Source organism: Zonotrichia albicollis, chromosome 1, assembly GCF_047830755.1.
Source record: "Zonotrichia albicollis isolate bZonAlb1 chromosome 1, bZonAlb1.hap1, whole genome shotgun sequence".
Classification (NCBI taxonomy): Eukaryota; Metazoa; Chordata; class Aves; order Passeriformes; family Passerellidae; genus Zonotrichia; species Zonotrichia albicollis.
The window spans coordinates 83,524,798-83,541,782 of record NC_133819.1 but is presented as its reverse complement, the minus strand read 5'-3'; the positions used below and the strand labels follow the sequence as shown (position 1 = coordinate 83,541,782).

Sequence of the window (16,985 nt, the reverse complement as noted above, 5' to 3'; positions counted from 1 at the left end):
TCTGCAATTCTGGGCACTGCAGCTACACAACCATTCACAGATCTAACATTTTATACAAGCTTGTCCTTCAAGGTATCAATAGTCACAAATTTTTCAATGCTTACAGAGTTGCTAGAGAATTGTGAGACCTTGTTTTATGTATGCAACAGCTGAAATGTATATTCAGCTCAGAATTTTCAAAAATGCATGCATTTATGTGCTTAGCAGCTTTATTAGACTTCAAGTGGAACTCGAGTTAAAACGAACCTCTGAGCACTTGGCATTTGAAGAGATAAAATCTGGGTTTAGCTGAATTCAGACATTCATTTCACTGACCCACTCTAGGAATGGCATCTGACTGATTTAACAAGAAAAATCATCATTGGTTCTGTATCAAATCTGAAAAAAATGGGAACATAGACTAAGAATACTAGCAGAATGAGCACTATATAATTTGGTAGAAAGGGTGAAAAAAACAAAAAGGATTTGAGCAATAGCCATTTAAAAAGCACATTTAGCACAAATGTCTAAATCTGATGAAACATTTGATGCCTTGTATTTTAACAGAATCCAGTACTTAAATTTTAAGGTAATTTCAGGAGGAGTTTCTCCTGCAGAATATGCATCAGTTTGGTTCTCAAGAGCCATTGATCCTGTTGTTTTTTAAGGCTGAAGCAGTATTGTTCAGAAAGGAACAGCCAGCTTGATCATACCAGGAAAAGGACTGGAAGCCCACAGCTGTGATTGACACTGGTTTTGTCAGGTATTTAGACACAGGAAACCTGTGTCATTGGTAAATGCAGTGAGACACCTAGTGGAAAAAAAAAAAAGAGAAACAAAAACCTTCTAAATATGGAACCTGAAAAAGTAGTAAATTAGGCAATCAATAGCACTTGTTTGGCATGATGTGAGAAGCAGAGCACATAGGGCAGCCCATTCTGAGAGGTGTTTGTTACTTTCATTACTCATGACCTGCAGTTCTGTGACGGTGGTCACAGGGGTCTTTGGATGAGGGAAGAGATGAGGATTTGACTCCATACTTCAGAAGGCTTGATTTATTATTTGATGATAATATTACATTAAAACTATACTAAAAGAATAGAAGAAAAGGTTCTCAGAAGGCTAGCTAAGCTAAGAATAGAAAGGAATGAATAACAAAGGTTTGTGGCTCAGACAGAGAGAGAGCCAGCTGTGCTGTGATTGGTCATTAATTACAAACAAGCACATGAGACCAATCACAGACCCGCCTGTTGCATTCCACAGCAGCAGATAATCATTATTTACATTTTGTCCCTGAGGCCTCACAGCTTCTCAGGAGGAAAAAAAAATCCCAAGGAAAGAATTTTCATGCAAAGATGTCTGCAACACAGTTCTACTACACTCAATGCGCTATGGACAAAAGGACATTAATAGCTACATTCCTTTCCAAAAATAATCGCGTCACTAAACAAATCCAGCAGCATTAAATGAAAGGAATCATAGTAAGAACAAAAGAGAGAAGGAAATGTTTTCTAATACCACAATGCTTTTCCAAAAATCAGTACCAAAGTTATACCAGTGAAGAATGAGATGGAATATGGCCATATTCTTAGCAGGTTATTTTTACTTTGGGACAGTCAGTACAAATTGCTTTTTTGAAGTAGCCATACTATATTTACAGACCATCTGTGTTTGAAAAACTATTGGAAATCAAATTTGTTTGAGAATACCACCACCTTCTGGCCTGTGTGAGAAATAGGCATCACTTCCACCACAAACATCCTAACACCAGTTTGAGTTTTCCGAAATAATTTCCTTGCTTATGGCACACCCTTCTCATCTTTACTCACTTTGGAAGGTCTTTCACAGGTTGTTCCTCCCACTACTTGTTTCCCATTCAGTTCTGAATGGTTCACTTCTTCCTTCAGTGCTCAGTGTCAGAACAACACCCTGACAATTTCTTCTGTATTAGTGGTAATACAGAAGTAATATAAACGTTTGCAAAGCCTTTCAACTCTCCAACTTCTTTCTTGCTAGAATGACAAATTCTTAGGTTATTGATGTTCTGATCTTACTATTACACATTGGAAAGCACCTTTTGGTGCTCCCTCACCTGTCAGTGTTGACCTACTACTGTGAGGAAGTTTTATACATGCAACAAATTAACATGGACAGAATGGACAGTGTATACAATGTAAAGCATATTCTGCATCTGGGTTTTGCATCCAGTAAAATCAGTTGGGGCAATTGACAGATACCTGCAACTCACAAATTATTAGAAGGAAAAACTGGCCACAATCCCGCTCTACTGGTGAAATATACATAATATAAATTATGTGAAAGTTTTACCTTTTTTTAGCGTGTCAAAACAACAGTGAAAATCAAACTAGGTAACGCTGGGAATTCTGCTTTGCTAGTCATAAATAGTAATTCCATAATTCCACACAGAGAGGAAGCACAAGCTAACAAGAAAATGTGTTACATGACAGTTCATTGAGAATACATTATATAATCAGAACTAAAGGTTTCCTGTTTTCCCTTCATCATCTGCAAAGCAATATACTGACCCAAGTTAGTGCACTTGTTCTGGCTGAAGTGGGTACTGGTTCTCAGTTCCAGAATTTTTGTTCATACATAAAAAAGGGCTGCCATGGGACATAGTTCTTCTGAGCTTCAGAGCATAGAGTTTCTGTAACCCAGAGGAACTCTGGAGCACATAGATGACCCCATTTAGACAGTTTAGCTAAAGCTGCCACCAAAGGCAAAACGACAAACAGAATATATCTGGAACACTGGGTGGCCCCACTGAGACAGTTGTACAAGTCCATATCCTGTGGAAGCTGTTACTTTACAAAATGAAGCAAATACTTTTTATTAAAAATCTTCTCATTTTCTGTAAGGCATTGCTATTTATTGAACAGCACTCTGCACCTCTTAAGTAAAACCAATAAGCCAATACTGTTTCTGCAACTACTTAAAATTTTAGTTTTATGAAACACTTGGGAAATCAAGTGAGCAGCAGTAAGTAAATTGCACAATTTCTTTTTATACTGTCAAGAAAAGCCCTGAATAGTAGGTATTCTGTAGGCATATTCTGTAGATCCAGACTGGCCAGTATTCTTCAACAGTCACACATGGCTGTTGGCAGCTGTGAATTAGAACCAGTTAAAAATACAAGAGAAAAGCAGCACTGTCTGTCTGGCACCTATCTCTGTAAACTTGTAATAAATATTGACACAAATCTTAAGAAAATACGATGCTCTTTATTACTCTTTACATGTCAATTGTTCCAAATATTGGAAGGTTTCACACTCAGAAGCTCACATTTTCTGAGGTGGAGTTACTTAGAAAAAATAGTTTTTCTTCCATGCACAAAATTTACACTTTGTAGTATAGAAGGTCAGCCTGTTATCCAGCAGTATTCTCCAGTGTCAGTTGCTGAGTCATTATGTACAAGGAAAGATTTTTTTGTGTAGATAATCTGCTATTTTTCTGGTACTTTGTAGACTTTCTATCTCAAAAAATGGAATCTGGAAACAAAACAGAAATGATTGTTGAAAATACCTTTTAATAAACAACTGGGTAAGACTGATGTTCATTAAGCAGTTGCAAAACTACACATTAAATACTTATATTGTTTTAAAACTAAAGATTTAATCCTAAATATACTATTGATCTATAAATTACCTGAAGAGAGATTACTATTAAAATAAAAATAGTGATATTTATTGCAGTTTAAACTAAGCTAAATATTATGGAGTTAGGCTTATGTAATAAGTGATGGTAAGTGAAAAATAAAATCTCAAGAAACGAACAGTTTTCATTCAAAGTATGTTTCAAGAAAAATATACCTCTATTAATTCAACAGTCAAAATAAAGGTTATACTCTGTTGTGAAAATAATATTGTGAAAATATTATTTTCAAAACTGATACAAACCAGCTTTTTTTAACTCCTCTTTTTAAACTTCAAATCTTTTTAAAAAGTATTTAATTAAAAATTTCAATTCTAACGAACTCTTACATTTTTCTTTCATTCAAGATTTCAATCTTAATCACTGAAGAGAAGTACCCTTCTATACAGCAACTATGTGGCAAAAACCACAGACAGAATACACTAATCGGTCCATGGAAGAAAAAGGTAGTTCTGTACAGCCTCAAAAAGGCAAAAACTCGGCAGAGAGAACGTAATACAGAAAGAACAAGACTAATCTGCTTTAGGAATTAATTGAAACTACAGTTTAAAGTATTGTGAAATAACTTTTTGCTTGTTTTCTTAGAGCAAAAGTAAATCAGTGTCTTTGGACTTTACCTGCACAACTTCATAACCAAGTAACTGAAGGTGTCTCTGTTTAATAGCTTCTTCTCCCAACAGATTGTGGCTATGAGCACAAAATCTATTTTGACCATCAACACACAGGGCAATTCTAAAATTAAGCATAAGTGTAATATCAAAAAAAACCCAAAAAACCCAACAAACCCACAACAATCAGTTATATTAATCACAACTACTGCAGTTCCTAAGCATGAGACAATACCTCCCTCTTACAACTCATTGAATCGGATGCAGAATGGGAGTTATCTAGTCCAGGATAATTCAAATCACTCAATTTAAGGGTGGAGGTGAAACTCTGAAACTTAGTGAAACTGATCTGAAAATATTTTTTATTTGCTCTGAACAAAACTTACCATGCAAGTTAAAGAGAGGTTTTTTTTAATGCTATGATTAGTAAACCGTTTTAAATTCTTCTAGAAAGAAAAACGTAAAAACTTGCCTCAGCTAGAAAACATTTCAGCATCTAAATGTATTTAACTTACTAATTTACCTGTTAAGTCCATTAGAGTTCAAATTGACTTTAAGCTACGTCTGTTTTAAGTTAAATCTGTACATATAATACATCCTGCCAACAGGTTGGCAGGATGTATTATAGCAATATTTTTTCTTCTGGGTAATAAAAATCCCATGAAGTTAATCCACGGTTTTTATATCTACTGTTAAAAAGTTGCTTAAATTTTCAGTATGCTAAGTATACTGTGAATTCATTTACTTTATGAAAGCTACTCTTAAAAGACAAACAACATTGACGTTTATTCTTAAGCATGGGCTCTTGGAAAGAACGTGTATTAGTCTCTGAGTCTTGTAAATGTGAAGGCATCCTGGTTTCAGCTTAAACCAGAAGAGAAAGCCTAACCTCTTCAAAGACTCTTGCTTTGTTCACACAGCAGTTACAATTACCACACAGGCAGGTTGCTTAACTTTGTATCCAAGGCTTCCCCCAGTAACCCTTGTTTAATAAATTTTTAAACACCTATGTATTTCTCAATGAAAAAAAACAACCTGCATCTGTAGTAAATATCCTTATTATTCAGGACTCCTTGCAGAAGTAAATTTGTGAACTCAAATCTGTTAAATCTGTGCAAATACACTCAGTTAGAATTTACTTTTAATTTGAAAATTAATTACAGAATATCAAAATAGATTAATCCAAATAAGGATCACTTGATTCTGTCATTGAGTAAAGAAACCAACTGTCTGACACTGCATAGTCAGGCGGCAAAACAATGAGCAAAAAGATTGTTAATCTTGTCCTTCTGCCAGTGGGTTCAGTGAGAGACCTGAACTTTGAAGTCAATGGCAAAACTGCAAATAGCTTAAATTTAGCTAGTTTTTCACCCTGGATACTCTTTCCTAGTGTAAATCAACATTTTACCAGTGGTTTCTTTTATTCTCTTACCGTTTGTGCACCTCTTCAAGCTGGGCTGCAGGCAATACAAAACCTTCTTCATCTAATTTAATCTCAATATCTTGTGTACATGAAAAAAGAGAAGTGACATTAAATGTCAGTTCTTACATCAAACTTTCTACTTTAATTGTCATTTTCTCACAGTTGTTTTATTAAACAACTATAATACTATCACAATTTTTTTTTAATCACAGAGGCTGGCAAAATTTGTATAGACTTAACACAAATGAGTGATAATTAGTAACAATTCAGCCTTTCATGATGCTAACAATGTAGTATTCCAAGTAGTATTCCAAGTCTACTCAAAACTGTAACACAGTTAAATGGTGATTTGCTGTCTAACTAGGATCTCTGGAATTTTGAGGGCTTTGGGGAGAGATACACTCTCTCCCTCTGCTAGCTTCAACATCCTCATGAAAGCTGACACACAAAGTAACTTTGGAATCATCCCCCTTTTTTATTTTTTACAATCTCTCTGACATCCCTGGTGTCCAAGACTCTCTTCCCTCAACATCCATCCTTCCTGGGCAGGTGCCTTTCCTCATCACTGCCTTCTGTTTCCTGCTGCACACAACACTCAGTATTGCTCACTCCTGTCTCACCAGGCACAAACCCCCACTGACTGTGCTGCCAGCAGCTCCTGCTGAGGGGAGAGGAGCCCAGCTGAGCAGGGCACACAGCTCACCACTTTCCTTTACTCACCACTAAAGCAGGGAGTTCAGGCAAGTGGCTTTGTATAATGTAGAGCAAAATGAGGCAAATTGCTTAATGGATAAGGAGCTGATAATAAAAACACAGAATACAGGCAGCTGTTTTCAGTGCAGACTGGCTGCCTGAATACCAATCTGCAGAGCTTTTCTCTCCATTTTCCTTTCTCTGACTCTAAAAATTATTTATTTAAAGTTCCAAACTTTCAGATCTTTTACAGAAATTGGTATCCCAGTTTACTTTTTCTGTATTTGCAGAATTTAGACAGCCCACAAAGGAAATGACAGTTTTGGCACCATACACACACATACATAATAACTAATCTAAAGAAATTATACTTACCAACTACATAGAAATATGGTGTTGATACCTCTGATGCAAAGTATATTCTTTTTTTCAGTAAATCAAGTAATCCTGTCTTCACCCTTTTAAAGAGGTGAACATCCAGAGAACTCTGAGGTGTGGGAAAGGCCTTTACCAGGTACTTGGAAAGGAGTTTTGGACCCTAGATAGGAACAGAAAACCAAATTTAAAAAGGGAGATAACATTTTTGTAATTATCTCATATTAACATAGCAAAATGTATTCTGTGCATTTCAAAGCCAAGTCTATTGAGAGATCCACAGTCTGAGGTATGATTTGCTGGAAACTTGAAATCACCCAAACAACCACCAGAACATCCTCAGGAAGCTTCAATGCTATCACATTCATGAGAAATGCACAGCTGTTTCCATTCATACAAATATATCAAGTCATTCAATCAGGTAGAAATGCTCCATATTTTCATCAAGGAAAACTGGTTTGTCCAATTCCAAAGCTTTTTATGGGAAATACACGAAACTAAGTATAAGCAGGGTGCTAATGACCTTATCACCTCTTGTTAACATCACTTCTGGTTTCACACTTATTTACCTCATAAAATGGGCACTCCAGGGTGACAGTCAGAAAAAGCTGGGTTAGCTGGGACATAACAACTCTGTTCAAACCAGGTGGCTGAGCTGAAACAACAACATTCAGGTTTTCAGGTGTATCTTCCACAAAGTATCTTTACACAAACCATAATGCAGAAGTTAGGAAAAGTTATTCAGTATGATGTGCAGAAAAGCTACTTCATCATTAAAATTCTCAGCATTTGTTTAAACTAACAGAAAAATCAGTATGAAATTAAACAGGTAGAAAAATGAGAACATTATTTACAGAAATATCAATACAAAAATACAAAGCTAGCAAGATCTTAGTTAAAACTGTCATATTTTTTCACAAAAAACAAAAGAACATCCAAAAATGCATGACATTCTACACCAAAGAATAAATTTGAGTTGAGGTATTAGATAAATACCTCCTTCTTATAACTACTTTTCCCCAAGTTATAATCCCAGGATCTCACAGTTTATTATTTTTTTTCATCTGAAAGTTGTGGATAATACCAAATAATTTCTGGAGATGTATCTGCTTTAAAAAAATCAACTCCTTCAGGTGTTTCATGTTGTTGAAAAATTAAGTGACCAAAACTTCTAATAGCTTTGAAAACTTTAGCTTAGTTTTATTTGTAGAGCAATCTTAGCTGAAATCTTATTATTCAGTCAGTCATTTTTCTGGCATAGGTTACCTCTCTCTACAATGACCCTAACAATGCATTAGTATCAAGTAGAGAATAACTCAAAATGATGTGTTATTCATAATAGTTTTGTGTCCAAAAGCATTGAAATATGCAATGATTAGAGCTAAAAACAGGCTACCAACAGGGGGGATCTTCTAGCATCATGTATAAGACAAGGACAAACATGGGGAACACCAAGTCACTGTTTTTTAGAAAACCAGAAGGATTAACTGAAATAATTCTTTTAAGGAAATTCAAGTCTTTGTTTTAAAACTGTACAGTGCAATTGTCCAACTCAACTAAATGATATACATGAAAGACAATAGCAACTGTGACAAGGAAGCATCAGCCTTTGGCCTCCTGATCACTATTTTCCAGCCACTTCAATTAGGTCACTGTTGATTTGACAAATTAAATTGATAACAAATAGGTGCTTGACAAGAGACAAACTCCATAATAGAAAGAAACATGGAATATCCCAGGAGAAATTCTGCCCCTTACCTTGAAGCTTTTGCAGAAAATAGGGACTAAATATTTTTGGCAGGAAATTTGTCGGATAACGTTGAATAAGGACACACGAGTGCAGCAGGTTCAGCAAGGTGTGAGGCTGAAAGTGCCTCAGGCGGGTGTGCAGCACAGTTTCAAGCTTCCCAAACAAGGAAGATGCACTTGGAGGGAGGTAGTTAAGGGTCCCAAATGGGATAATATACGCAGCAATCTGGTCAGTGGTAAGTCTGTCAGCACTGGAAATGAAACCTTCTGCCACTGCATCAAAGATGGGCTTTGAAAGGATCATCTTTTTGCAGCAATACTGCATGACCTTGCTGACTGTTTGAGGGTGCATAATGTGGATGGATTTGGGGACATGTCTTTCCAGTGCCTCTGTAAAATTTTGCATTTTTTGACCAAAATATAGGAAAGCTTCCAGTACATTTACCAGTTCATGATCTGTGAAATAGGGAACATGCTGCACTGAATGTTTACAAAGTGCAGTAACTAAGAGAACTGCCCGAGTCTGACCAAGAACCACCAGTGAATTCAGTATTACACTTACAAAGTTTGGGCTCAGTTGGGAAACTGCACCTAAAGTGACACTGTTCAGTCTGTTTAGCAAGCTTTGCCATTGTTTCCCTTCCCTCACAGTCACTTCCAGTATCTTATAAGCCATCACTACTTCCCTGGGGCTCCAACTCTTAATGTCTCTTTCTTGCATGTGGTTCACAATTTGTTCCAGCGTGGCACAACTTGGGCTTTCTAACTCAAGCAAACTCTCTCCGAGAGCACAGAGATGTTCAGCAGTCAGCTGTCCCCGGCCAAGCCGCTCCTCGCTCTCCGAAAGCAGGCTCGTCATCAGCGTGCTCTGTGGGTCTATACGCAGCTTTATCAAAGCCTGCAAGGCATTCAGCAGCCCCGTGTTTGACAGGTTTGAGGATTCAAATTCAAACTGGAAGCATAATGCCCTGAAAACTTCATTCTCTAACAGTGCAGGGTTTTTAAGACCATTGTCATCCACCTCAAGTTCAGAAATCTTCTGCAGGGCTCCCGAGGCCATTGTATCAGACATGACTTCTAGAGAGCTAAGAAAATATAAAATCTCTTTTGATGTACAAAGGCCGTTCAACCTCTTGAAAAATAATTGTTCATCCATCCACACATTATTTGATTTAGTACAGTTCCTCGTATCTCCACAAAGATGCACAGCTTCATTAACAGAAAGTGACTGCATCTGCAGTTGTACATGTTTTTTCCTACAAAACGTATACTGAGATTTATCTTTGACACACATCATCCTCATGGCCACGGAGCTACAGTTTTGGGGTTTGTGCTGCCCACTGATGAAGTTCAACCTTCTGCTTAGGGTCATCAAAGCAGACCTGCTCGCTGGTGTGCTGGATGAATACAGCTGGAAGCTTTTTCGGCTAATGAAAGCCATATTGAATCAAGTGAGTTCTGAAATGCTACCTAGGGGAAGAAGAATAGATACGTAGTCTGAAAAACCACCAGGGTCACTACAATGCAGAAAAAAACCAACCCCAATCCTTTTGGTGGCTGGAAAAAAGGGTACGATCCCTCTCCCCGAGCACGAGCACAGAGAGCAGATCTCTGGTAGCGGCGATCCCCCTGTGACAGGCTGCCCCGTGCTCCCGCAAGGACACTCCGGCACACCAACAGGAGACTTTGCCCGCCACCCCCGCGGCCAGGAAGGCACCGGCGCGGCCCCTCCATCCCCCTCGGCCCCAGCACCTACTGCTGCTGCTGCTAGTGCCGCTGCCGCGGGCCGGGGCCGCGCCGCTCCGCCCCGGGGGGCACCCGGCCGTGTCAGGGCACCGCGGCCTCCTCACCTCGGCAGCCATGACGGGCAGCGCGGCGCCTGCCGGGACCTTCCGGCGCCGCCGCCCGCCCCGGCCCTGCCTCCTCCCCGCGCTGCCGCCGCCTCCGGCGCTCGCGGAACGGGGGCTGGCACTGGCGCTTTGCTTGGAAGCGGGATTCGTGTCCGTATCACCGCGTCCTCCAGCGCAAGTACTCCCGCTCCCCGCTCGGGGGGCACCGGGGCCGGGTGGAGCGGGTGGGTGGGGCGGAGGGTTTGTATTTCGCTGTTATATTTGTCTTGGCCCTAGAATGCTTCTGGGCAAATCGCAAGCTGTTGAAAAAGTGGCTTGGGAATGGCTTCGTGGCTCAAGTCACGGTGCCACAGCCTTGGTTAAAGCCACAGAGGGGTGCGTGAAGCTCTTCTGGTTGCTGACAGAAAGAAGACGTTCTTCTAACTTTCAGAAGAGTGAACCTCCTCCATGTGTGCAGCTCAGGTTGAATGAGGATCTAATGAGTTTATCCATCTACTGATGACATAGTTAGCAGTGTGCGCGCTTAATTTTCTTGCTTTTTTTTCCCCGGTCCGTGGCCGCGCAGTTCATATCTGACAGAGCAGCTCGGTGTCGTGCGCGGTCGGGCCGTGCCGCGCCGCTGCGGCACTGCTGGGTGAGTCAGTGTGTTTTGGAAAACAGTGGGCAGCACGTGGGGTTGGTTCAGCGGCATTCCTGCATGGATTGTCCTACGCTCTGCTGCCTTTGGGAGCCGCTGGACTCCCTGCTAATCTTCCGTGGACCGTTGGCTCTCTGACTTTTCCAAGTATTGGATCAGGAGAGCTGTAGTTTGGAATTTCATCCTTAGTTTCCTGTTAAGCCCTGGTGTGATCCAGCAAATCACAGGTTGTGTTCCCAGCTTAAACATTGTATTTTGATGTGTGTCTACCAGCACGAAAACCTGTTAAAGGCTGCTGGTGTGGTAGTACTATTGAAGTTACAGGGATTCTTCAGAAAGCTTGATAGCTCAAGAATTACCTTTTTTCCCTCTATTTATTCCAGTTGAACTTGTATCACGTAAGTGGAAGTGGCATGGCATCTTTGAAGAGCATATAAGCAGCAAAGCAAGAGCAGTATGGGCAGCATGCTCGTCTGAGAGCAAGTGTGTTCCTGGTTTACGATTGTTCATCTGCAGGTAGGCATGACATTTATTTCTCTCTTTGAGCAACATCACTTGGCAGTCTGTGCACAAAGATCTTGTGGTTGATGACAGAGAGATGTGTTTGCAGGGTGAAACTCTTCAACTTGTGCAGTTTAGATCAAATCATGATCACAGGAATTTATTGGTCTGTTGTTGACATAATTAACTTACAGGGAATTAAATAAACTAGTCAGTTAATTGAATTACGTATTTAAGATCAAGAGTAACAATGCAAAACATACAATACTAGGCACCTGGAAAATGTTATTAAATGCCACAAATATTTAAACAGCTTTCTGATTCTAATTCCGAGGAATTGTCTCATTGTGTTCTCTTCCATTGCCACAAGGATTCATTCACACTGTTGCATACACATACAGTACCCTGTCTCAGGAGGTCTGCGTGTGCGTCTCCAGCATCATCAGCTTTTCTGGCTGTGTAGTTCTGGTTCTCTTGTTTCCACATGCTGTCTGTGAGAGGTGCAGTTGCTCCATATTTTGTGTCTCCATGCAATCTACTGGTCCATTCACCAGTGGAAAAAACCTCTAAGTTCACATATATGCACCGAAAATGTGTGTGGCTACTTTTTGCACCCTTTATTGTTGCTATACTAGCTGGAATAGAAAGCTCACAATGTCTTACAGGAATCCAGGCTGCTCTACCTGACCTAGGCAGAGGTGATAGCACTGTTAGGGCCACATCTGACCATGTCAGACCACATCTTGGCTGCTGTTCCTTCGGTTTCCCTCTCCATTCCTCCTGCTGTTGCCAATTTTTGTGCTTCTCAAACATTAACAGCTTCCCAAGCTGACTCTTTTTCTAACAGACTTGTTGATAATGCCTGGGCTATAATGTTGGCAGCTTACCCCTCAGCTTTTCTTGTATAGAAGTTTTCTGTGCTGTGGTGTGGTCTTTGTGGGATCTGATTATCTTTTTCCCTTTCTGAGGTATGAGGAAGAGTGTAATAATGAAGCACTGCTTTGTCTTTTTTGGTTTTGTTTATTTGTGGTTGGGTGATGCCACCTGCTGACAAAAGAGTTAGGTGAAAACACAGCACATGACCAGGATGAATCTGTATTACTACAGGGATCTGAGGGTATTTAAACTGTATTTATGCTATTTTGTAGGAATCATCGTAATTAGCACATTTTTTTCCTTTGGAAAAGGAAGGTGAAAAATCATTTTGAGTATTGTTTTGTTGTATATACCTTCTGTGCACACATGCATATAAAACCAGTTATATAAATGAATTTATTTAAAGGTGGCTGTTAAGGTAATTACTTATAATTTTAAGAAATATATGTAATTAATTTAAAATGAAAACTAAAATGGAATTTTCTTCTGCACAGTAGAAGAAAATACAATGAAAACCTCGACATTTTCTAGTAATTACATTTTTCATGAAATTCACATAAGATACAGGCATTCCTAAGAACCTATCACTTAGTTTTGCTACTTTTGATGTATAATTATACTTTTAAAAAAAATTCCTGTAGGAAAAACCTTCTGGAGTACTATGGGGAGAAATATCCTGCCATATCTATGGAGTACAGTATTCTTATACAATTGAACTACATTTGTTTTCCCTTGAGAGAAAGAGAAAAAAGAAGTACCTTGAGTTATACAGCCACAGGTTTCCATGACTCAGTGTGTCTGGCTAGGACAGTGAATGCTTTCTGTAATTTAAACTGTGTGGAGCCAATAGGTGAAGTACAGCAAACTGGCATGGGAGAGGTACCTCAGATTGGGAACTGAAAATTTCTCAGTACTAATTTTAGGTATTTCAGTTCTACTGCACCTCCTTAGCAATGACAAAGTAATTTGCAATATCCACTCTAAGGACATTCTGCTTCTATCTCTTATTTACTGCTGCCTGAAGTTAAATCTGTGGTGTTCTCTGTGTCAAATAATGGAAAAGTTCTTGCATTCAGATTTTCATGGGACAGGTGAATGGATAAGGGTATGCATCTCATTCATCCTGCTGCTTGCAAGGGACTTGGTGACCCCACGACAGAGTGCTGTAAGATTGTTTCTTACTTTTAGGAGAATAAAACCCCAAAGGGTCAATTCTTTAGTTCACAGAATCACAGAGTAGTCTGTGTTGGAAGGGACCCAGAAGTATCATCAAGTCCAACTCCTCCAAAGTGAATGGCCAATATGGGGATCAAAAGCAGCACCTTGGTGTTATTAGCATTGTGTTCTGAGAAGCTGAGCTAACCTCAGGGTCAGGTTGCACTTGTGTAAGGAGCTCCCTTTTGAAATACAAGATTGAAGTCAGTGTTTGTGCTCCAAGATACCTAGTGGACAATAAAGTGTAAAGTCATTGCAGCAAAAATACTGATCTCAGAAAAGAAGAAACAGAGAATTTAAATTTTTTTCATCAGGCTTTTAGTTTGACTTTACCAGGTCTTTGTTTTGTTTTGTTTTCAAAGACAGCTTGGAAAAGTGAACAAAACAGTCAATAAATTGAAATGGAAAATATATAATAATATAATAAAAATAGTATATATTTAATTATAGAAGTTTTCATGTTATATGGGTTACAAACTAAATTCTTGATATCAGAGATATTGTTACATTACTGGAGCATCAAGGCAGTACAGCACATAGGACCAACAGCACACATCCTTTGCAACCTGATCTACAAAGCTTGCTTGTGAGAAATGGCTTCACTTCAGAGCAGATCCCTCATTTCCAAGTTAAACACCAATGCTGCTGTCTTTATTTCTTTTTAATATCATAAGCAAAGTAAAATCTTGCTTTTCGGCTTACAAGAAATTCACTTTTTTAATTCTTTTTTCCTCTGCAGTTTCTCTAAAAAAAATAGGATGTGCTGTGAGTCAAAAAGGAGGTTTTTGCTCCTCTATGCAACACAAAAGGGGCAGGCAAAAGCCATAGCTGAGGAAATATGGCAGCAAGCAGGTGCCCATGGACTTGAAGCTGATATGCACTGTATAAGTGAAATGGATAAGGTGAGATACTCCATGCTGTTTTGAAAAATATGTATTGAAGCACTGAATTCTTCTTTGCAGAGTGGTGGCTCTGGGTGTCATGAAGGCTTGCAGATGCATCCACCTGAAAAACACCATCTAGTGTCAAATTCTTGTTCTTTGTGAATCAGTTATTTCAACCAATACTCACAGTTGCTTGTCTTCTGCCAAAGATGAATCTTGTGATTTTTCTTATTAGAACTGTAAATTAATATATCTTTATCTCTCTTCTAACAATGATTCAGTGGCTTCTTGAAAACTTTTTTATGTATGCAGTAGTGAATCAATTCTTTATTTACAGGTCAGGTCTTCTGTTACTAGAGATGATGCTTTTTCTTCTTGGTTTTTCTGGGGTTTTTTTGTTTGTTTGGTTGGGGTTTTTTTTCTTTTGTTACATTGATGTTCTGTGTTATGTTAACTGTGGGCTCCAGCATGTCCTGGAGCTTTTGTGGGTCTTCTTGTGTTACTTAGCATATGCACTCATTTCAATTCCCACAGGACTCACTTCAAGTTATGTTCTAGAACAAAATAAAATACTTGGCTAGGACAAGGAAGTGGCTTTTTATTACTTGCTGTTATCCAAGAGTAAGAATGTGAAAGCTTAGTTCTGTAACTGAAAGCATTATGGACTGTAATTTCCTTCAAGAAGTACTCTCAACTGTATGCCCTCAAACAAAAACATATAAAAAACAAACAATCAAAACTTGATAGCCTGGTATTCCATATGAGATGAGGAGGAAATAGCATCTAAAAGTTTTTTTCATGCACTTGAATATGTGAGACATTTTGAATGAATTTTGCACTAAGTACAGAGCTGAGTGTTAGAAAGAGACTTTTATGCAGCCAGCAGGGAATGTGAAGATTCTCTTTATATTCTTGCATTTAATTTCTTCTGTATTTGACAGGTTTGGAGATTAGTTTCAGGAAGGTGATAGTCAGAACATTTCTAGCCCTGTCATTAGCCTGCCACTTAAATAAATGTATTTAATTTGGCAAGACCATTCAGAGCTGCAAATTAATTATGAATTGAGAATCTGAGAATTGGGCATTGAGGAAAAAAGTAACTTCTGCAGCTTTGTAAGTCTTGTCAAAGATAAGCTTCTGGTTTTTTCCCTATTTATCAGTTAGAAGCTCTGTCTTTATGTAGCTTTTGGGTATTTTCAGACCTTGTGAAGGTCTGTGGATGGAGTAGGTGGTTACAGAGCCAGTAATAGTAATACTTGCCATTCAAAAGTGAGTGGTCAAATACTGCTGAGGTCTCAGGAACACTGACTTTTTCCAAGTAGTGTCTCTCACCTACAGTCCCAGGGGTGAGATAAGGTCGTAAATCTTTAGTTGGTTATGGTGATTACATTTTATGAAGTCTGAAATGAAGTGGAAGTGAGGAGCAGTAAAAAATGGGAGGCTAAATTGAGATCATCTTGGGTCACAGTGTGTGTAGTCAGCCTTGGGTGAATTATATGAATAAGTACATTTGTCATGATATGTATTATTCCGGATGAGACAAACCTGGCTGCTTAATCCCATCCTCTTCTTTCAGCAACCATGCACAGCTTGAGCTGCCTGCTCACTGCTCTTGTGTGGCATTGCTGTCCTCAGCTGAGGAGAATGTTTGAAGGAAAGAGAAAGAGTGAGACAAAGCTGAAATACAAAGAATATAGGAGGAAGTGGAAGGTAGAGTAAAAAACTTTGTAGTTGTGTTAGGTTCTTGCTGGTCTGGTAGTGTAGCAAACCTCACAGTAATTGACACATGTCGCAGTACAGCACAAAACGAACAACACTCACACACTGAGATGTCCAAGGCAAAAAAGGTGTGTTTGTTTCTGGACCTCGATATTTATAGAATTTTAAAAGTGACCATGGATTGGAGGATGAAATTGCCACCTCTCCAACCACACTGGTCAAACCAACAGTCCATCAATTCTCTCCTCCTCCAGAAAGGAAGGCAAAACAATCATTATTTACATGAAAAGTGTGTGAGAAACTCCATTACAAAAATACAAGCATCAGAAAGCTTAGAAGAAGTTTAGAAGAACAAAGCAACAAATTACTGCAGAACCTGTATCACCAAATGTTTAGTTTTCAAAAGGTATCCAAGTTTGCAGATGAAAATCTTCAGTGAGTAAGCAATAACATAGTGAGTTAATCATTCTTCTGTTCTAATACACCACTTCATACTTCCTGAGCTTGTATCTTTTTTGGTTTTTTAATGGAGCTCATTTTAGTGTATATTCTCATGTGATACCAGTAGACCCTTACTTTCTTTTCTTCAAGAATTTGCTTTTCTTTGTGAATGTGGTGCTCACCTGTGGCAATGCACTGCAGAAGCTCTGGGTCTGTTATCAAATCAGCTGTGGAAGTTTTGAAAATGAGTCCTTATTGCAACAGGACCCTTAAGGCATTTTTTGTACAACTTACCAGTTTTGAAAGTGTCAGGATTTTGTGAGTACTTGGGGTTTGCCTGAAGTTGTAAAAGACAAAAGCTGT

The 16,985-nt window shown here is 38.9% G+C and overlaps 2 protein-coding genes across 8 annotated transcripts in view; one reads left to right on the top strand and one right to left on the bottom strand.

Annotated features, from left to right (window-relative positions):
- Positions 1-3,201: 3,201 nt before the first annotated feature.
- FASTKD3 (FAST kinase domains 3) lies at positions 3,202-10,485 on the bottom strand. Of its 3 annotated transcripts, none has more exons than XM_014265170.3 (7): positions 10,350-10,485; positions 8,509-9,969; positions 7,320-7,405; positions 6,751-6,913; positions 5,692-5,761; positions 4,269-4,383; positions 3,202-3,488 (listed from the first exon to the last, which is right to left on the bottom strand). In XM_014265170.3, exons 2-7 carry the CDS (start codon positions 9,938-9,940, stop codon positions 3,405-3,407), a joined length of 1,950 nt encoding a protein of 649 aa, XP_014120645.2. In that variant the 5' UTR covers positions 9,941-9,969; positions 10,350-10,485; the 3' UTR covers positions 3,202-3,404. The 3 variants fall into 3 exon arrangements, with proteins under 3 accessions (XP_014120645.2, XP_005484326.2, XP_074402152.1); XM_005484269.4 differs by having other exon boundaries at positions 10,256-10,391; XM_074546051.1 differs by having other exon boundaries at positions 10,252-10,389.
- MTRR (5-methyltetrahydrofolate-homocysteine methyltransferase reductase) overlaps positions 10,391-16,985 on the top strand; it is a 28,479-nt gene continuing 21,884 nt past the window's right edge. For 2 of the 5 annotated variants that reach the window (XM_074546042.1, XM_074546036.1), the window contains exons 1-2: positions 10,391-10,527; positions 11,370-11,502. Coding sequence is in view for 3 of the 5 variants with exons in the window: in XM_005484270.4 (XP_005484327.2) it covers positions 14,337-14,480 (144 nt within the window). In the remaining 2 variants the exon portion in view is untranslated. Of the gene's footprint in view, positions 10,528-10,914; positions 10,984-11,369; positions 11,503-14,317; positions 14,481-16,985 lie in introns of all 5 variants that reach the window. The other 3 variants (XM_074546031.1, XM_005484270.4, XM_014265162.3) reach the window with 3 other exon arrangements.

Excerpts from the sequence above, each read along its gene's own strand:
- FASTKD3 (XM_014265170.3), bottom strand. The coding sequence starts at position 9,940 with ATGGCTTTCATTAGCCGAAAAAGCTTCCAGCTGTATTCATCCAGCACA. Across the intron at positions 5,762-6,750 it reads ACCATATTTCTATGTAGTTG|ATATTGAGATTAAATTAGAT; the intron begins GTAAGTATAATT and ends CATGTACACAAG. Across the intron at positions 3,489-4,268 it reads TTGGTTATGAAGTTGTGCAG|ATTCCATTTTTTGAGATAGA; the intron begins GTAAAGTCCAAA and ends TTTTGTTTCCAG.